This window comes from Theobroma cacao, chromosome 2 (genome assembly GCF_053813885.1).
Source record: "Theobroma cacao isolate CCN51 chromosome 2, ASM5381388v1, whole genome shotgun sequence".
NCBI lineage: Eukaryota > Viridiplantae > Streptophyta > Magnoliopsida > Malvales > Malvaceae > Theobroma > Theobroma cacao.
This window is the reverse complement of record NC_142640.1, coordinates 13,558,736-13,563,555: the sequence shown is the minus strand read 5'-3', so window position 1 is coordinate 13,563,555 and position 4,820 is coordinate 13,558,736. Positions and strand designations below refer to the sequence as shown.

The 4,820-nt window shown below is 31.5% G+C and overlaps 1 protein-coding gene across 2 annotated transcripts; it reads right to left on the bottom strand.

Annotated features, from left to right (window-relative positions):
- Positions 1-1,693: 1,693 nt before the first annotated feature.
- Positions 1,694-4,447, bottom strand: LOC18608863 (uncharacterized). 2 transcript variants are annotated; one of them, XM_088803945.1, is made up of 7 exons: positions 3,887-4,447; positions 3,540-3,728; positions 3,318-3,383; positions 3,043-3,111; positions 2,172-2,324; positions 1,917-2,031; positions 1,694-1,825 (listed from the first exon to the last, which is right to left on the bottom strand). In XM_088803945.1, exons 1-6 carry the CDS (start codon positions 4,262-4,264, stop codon positions 1,975-1,977), a joined length of 912 nt encoding a protein of 303 aa, XP_088660071.1. In that variant the 5' UTR covers positions 4,265-4,447; the 3' UTR covers positions 1,694-1,825; positions 1,917-1,974. The 2 variants fall into 2 exon arrangements, with proteins under 2 accessions (XP_088660071.1, XP_088660072.1); XM_088803946.1 differs by having other exon boundaries at positions 1,917-1,954.
- Positions 4,448-4,820: the final 373 nt, after the last annotated feature.

The following is a 4,820-nucleotide window of genomic DNA, read 5'->3' as shown; positions in this document are numbered from 1 at the left end:
TGATAGTGTAAATTATTATAGCCATCGTAATTAAATGGTGTTGCATTCACTTCAAGGAATGGATGGATTCATGATTATGACCATAATTATTAAATGATGTCACATTCACTTTAGGGAATAGACGGATTTATAATTTTTTATTAGTAGCTTGTTTGTCGCATTTACTTCAGGAAATGAATATTCATAATTTTTATTAGTAGCTCATTTGTCACATTCATTTTAGGGAATGGACATTCATGGTTTTTCATTAATAGATATAATAGCAAATTCACTTTCCAATCAAGAGACAAAATATATACTACATGATAGTAAAATTCATATGAAGGTTGATTTTTAGGGAATGAAAATACTAAAGAGTTATCAAGTCACTTATCTGATCTTTTAAAATCAGAAATCAAAACTCAATCATTGAAATCCTTTTGAAGCTTGAAGATGAAGAAAACATAATAATTCTAAAACTTGAGAGATCAGAGAATCTTACTGATAACGCATTATGAAATAAATCTAAAAGAACAACTATAAGAGAAATATAAGAGAAAGTATTTAGAAGAAGGAAAGTATTTAGAGGGAGTAAGAAGATCTTATTCAAGTGTGTATTTACAAATGAAGTGAAGGGGTCTATTTATAAGCTAATAATCCCTTATCTAGATTAAATTTACAAGATGAAGATAACATTTAGGGATTAAATGGATTAAATCTTAATCTAATCTAATTTTCATCAAATCTAGATGTAGATAATATAAATGAATATTCACAAAAATATTCATAACATATATGTATATTTTATTCAAAAAATTAGGTACACATGCTTTTTTTTGTTTTCAAATAAAAGGACCTTTCATTTTACTTAAAGTAATTTTGATTTTCTTATTATTTATATATAGACACGCCTTTGAGAAGATTTTGCATTATACGTGCAAATGGTTGATTGAATGTCGATCATAAGAAAAAGATTTCAACTTTAGCTTACATGAAACTAGTCCATTTGATTACATGGACACATTATAAAAATAAACTGTTAACTATCCGTACAAATATATGGATACTAATTTCATAGAAGTATATACTTTTAGTAGTTTCGTGAAGAACTTGATTTCAAACTTTATACAAATATGAGTTCTTATTTTTCCTCAGTCGGCCAGTAGATGGAGTTCGAAAATAATCACATTACGTGGAAAATTAAAACATATAATTAACAAATTGGATATGCACAACTTTATAACAAATTATGGTCCACTAAGTATTGTCATTCAATCAATATATTCATATATATATATATATATATTATATTGCATAAATTTATGTCTCGGTATCTTTTTTTTTTATAGGCCATCTCTTAGCGTTGTTCCCTAATTATACACAAATGCATGGACTCTTAATTTTACACAACTTCTTCTCTTTCCCCGCCTGTATTATATATTACAAATTTTACAATGAATTATTTATTGAGATTGGAAAACAATACATTAATGACATTAATTGATAAAGTATTTGCATCTACAAGATAAATATGTTCTATTACTTAATTTAATTACAACAAATTTGGTCCATGCATTTCACATTTTCGCACTTGAATTTAATTTTTTTTTTCTTGAAAACATATCAAACCTATCTTAGCCACAAACTAAATAAAATTTGAACATTACCAATAAATTTGAAATCAATTAAAGATATCACAGGAAATTGAAAAAGACCCTTCCACAACGATGTGACATGTAGCATAACGTATATTCTTTATTCCCTTAAAATTTAAGTCAACGGAAACAATACAAGATTACCCATTTGAAGATAGAAATAGCGGATGCTTGTCAGTATCTATAATTGCCTGTTAAGAAAAAGGGAAGGAAATTAAAAGAGGGATTAGCAGTAATTAATTTGTGTGTTTAGGAATGTAATACACTCGAGAAAGAGCTTACAGTCTTTGGTTGCAAAGCTTTTATTCCTTAATTTGCTTCTGAAAAGAAGACAAACTGTCTAAGCCAAACTGCTGCTGGTTCTGATATGGCGTTTCCCATAACAAATTGCTTTATCCTAATTAATTAAGAATAATAAACTTTAGAAATTTATTTAATTAAAACGCTTGATTCACGCACTCTATATGAAAACCTGTATATGTATACATAGTATTTTCTTTTGATGTTGAAAAGTTTAGTCAAATTATAAGAACGTACTCGAGTGGTGATATTCAATCTCTGCTGCGCGTCGGTCTGATGAAGTAACGAGGAAGTTGGTGCAGGTGTTGCTGCAGTGAACGCTTTAAACTGGCCCGTGGAGCTGGATTCTACAAAGGACAGAGGCCATGCTTTTTCCAAGCTAGAAAATTCCTGGAAAGTAGATTAGAATGGTCGATCCATAGATATTGTTATTACTTTTTCGCTGAAAAAAATCTTAGTAGCCTTTTTTTGAAAAGACAGAAAAGTTAGAAAAGGTAAACCTCGGCTTCAGTGCTGATGAACTACAGATGGAAGGCATTTTACACACACTACTTAGAGAACAGTAATATAATTGATATGATTAACTTGATATAATAATGGTTTTTCTAATGATTACTCATAAGAACTGGGACACCTTTGTTTTTTAATTTATATTACACATACTACGTACTTATAATTATTTAAATGGGTATTAATATAATAAATTTCTTCAATGATGGGTTTCTATTTTTTTTATTATAGCTTTCAATTTTTATTTTTATTTTCATCATTTTCAATTAAGAATTTCACAAAATTCACTTGAAAAACTCTACTTAAATTTAACTTACGAGGAAAACCCTCTATGATAAATTCGGTTTAGCAAAGTCGAAAGGAGAAAAAAAAAAAAAGGAATTGAAGGTGTAGGACAGATGACAGGTTTTCTAGAAAGCTTGACCTCCGACGCGAATGTGCTAGTAATTAAGCCTACTCCAAATTCGCCCAACATGGAATCAACAGGAGCAAGTTTTGCTGCAAAAAACTGAGGATATATATAATTGTCGACTGTTAAATTATATAGTTAAAAATGAGCAGTAAGAGCAATAGCGGAAGCTGTGACTTGGAGAGTAACCTCTACTTGATGCTGTAAGCATTGAACATATCTAATGATTTCATCCAGCATCTGAGTCTTGCCAGTCAGCTATGAGCATTACAAAATTTAAGAAATAATGGTAAGCGTTTAGCAACATTCAAATTAAGAAAATGAAATATGGTATCCAGGAAAAGGGAAAAAAACAAATTTCAATTGGTACGCCTTTTCAAGTATTGATTTCAATGAATCCTCTTGAACATATCGATTAACTTCGTACGTTTCAAGAAAAGTATGCACGGAATTAAGAATGGCACCTTGTCACATCCAGGAACAAGTGATTGCAATAGCTTCATCCTGACGCTGATTTTCTCCCTTCTGACCTGGAAAACCCATTTCAAAGCTATGATATTTATTGAATGCAAATGGATCGAATTTCCCATTTCTGGCATGTTAAATTTTCAGTTTTTTTTTCCTTTTTGCAATTAGTCGTGAGGTAGGTTTTCCGGTAGAAGTGCTAATGTGGTTGGATATCATACCCTCTCCGCAAGGCTGTGTTTGTCTGTTGCTTCACCTCTCCTAGCTCTGACATGAGCATAATTATCTGTTTCGACCTTCTCAGGAGCTTTCTTCTTGTTCTTTATATCAGGCTTCAGCCTGCTTTCCTTTGCTTGTTGCAAGCCACGAATATTTTTATGTTTTTTCTCACGTTTTTTCTCTCTTTCTACCTGACCATCAAAGAAGCGAGGTACATAATACATTACATGACAAATACTGGGTAATAATTTTTTTTCCTGTGTGCAAGGATTAATTTAGTTTCCTTTCAAGAAAATTACTCCATATATAATTAAATGAATATATTGAACAGAATAATCGCCAAACATACCTTTGTTTCCACTTTCTTTCTCTTGTTCTCCGACGCTGACACTTCTCCTGTAATTTGATGATCATCGCCTCGTTGTTCAAGTTCCAACAGCATGGGTATGGTGGTAGAATCTATCTCCTGATTTGCAATAGCAAAAGGGATAACAGGGAATGTGAAAGGGACATCTAGATTCACTTCATTAAGAGTTGTAGCTACATGGTTTTGAGCATATTGCCCGGAAATAATTTCCTGAAAGCATGCATCCGGAAAGTTTGAAGAAAAGCAGGTTTTGGTGGCGCTGCTTTCTTCCCTGAGGAAGCCAGACATGCAATCCAAGGTGTTTGGCTCGACAAAAGAGTTTATAACAGAAGGAAGATGCTGGTTTGGAAAAGCTGACATTTGATGAATCCTCGTAATTACAATTTAACAGCGAGAGAATTGCAGCTATGGGGGAGCCTGAATCGATTCGTCCTGGATGCAGAAGTGGCTGCTAGGAGGATCGTAGATGTTGGGACAAGCTAGAAAAGCAATATAAATACCAACTAAACAGTGAGTACAGAATGAGATGGGGTTGGGACGGAGTCAAAATTTTGCATTTAGGGGGAGATATTAGAAGTACAATGTTCCATAAAAATATAAAGTAACTTAAATAGAAAAAATTTATATGAAAATTATATAAATAACTCAAACTACATATTAAGTATAAAATAAAAACATTTTTTAACAATTATTGCATATTAAAATTAGATATCCTTAATTGAACTCGACAATTTTTTATAGAGTTGAAAGAATTTATCACTGAACCTCAAATGGTTTCCTTTTCAATAAGAATTATCAATAAAAATATTAGAAAATTATTTGACATTTTATTACGAGTCTTGTTCTTAACAAGTTTCATAATAGACAATGCACATTCTAACGTGTAACGATCGCTCTTCGATCGCTACCGGCATCC

Bases quoted from the DNA above. Each gene is read 5' to 3' on its own strand.
- LOC18608863 (XM_088803945.1), bottom strand. From the start codon at position 4,264: ATGTCAGCTTTTCCAAACCAGCATCTTCCTTCTGTTATAAACTCTTTT. The intron at 3,729-3,886 runs GTATGTTTGGCG...TTTGATGGTCAG, and splicing joins GAAAGAAAGTGGAAACAAAG to GTAGAAAGAGAGAAAAAACG. The intron at 2,325-3,042 runs GTTACTCTCCAA...TCTACTTTCCAG, and splicing joins GCTTACAGCATCAAGTAGAG to GAATTTTCTAGCTTGGAAAA.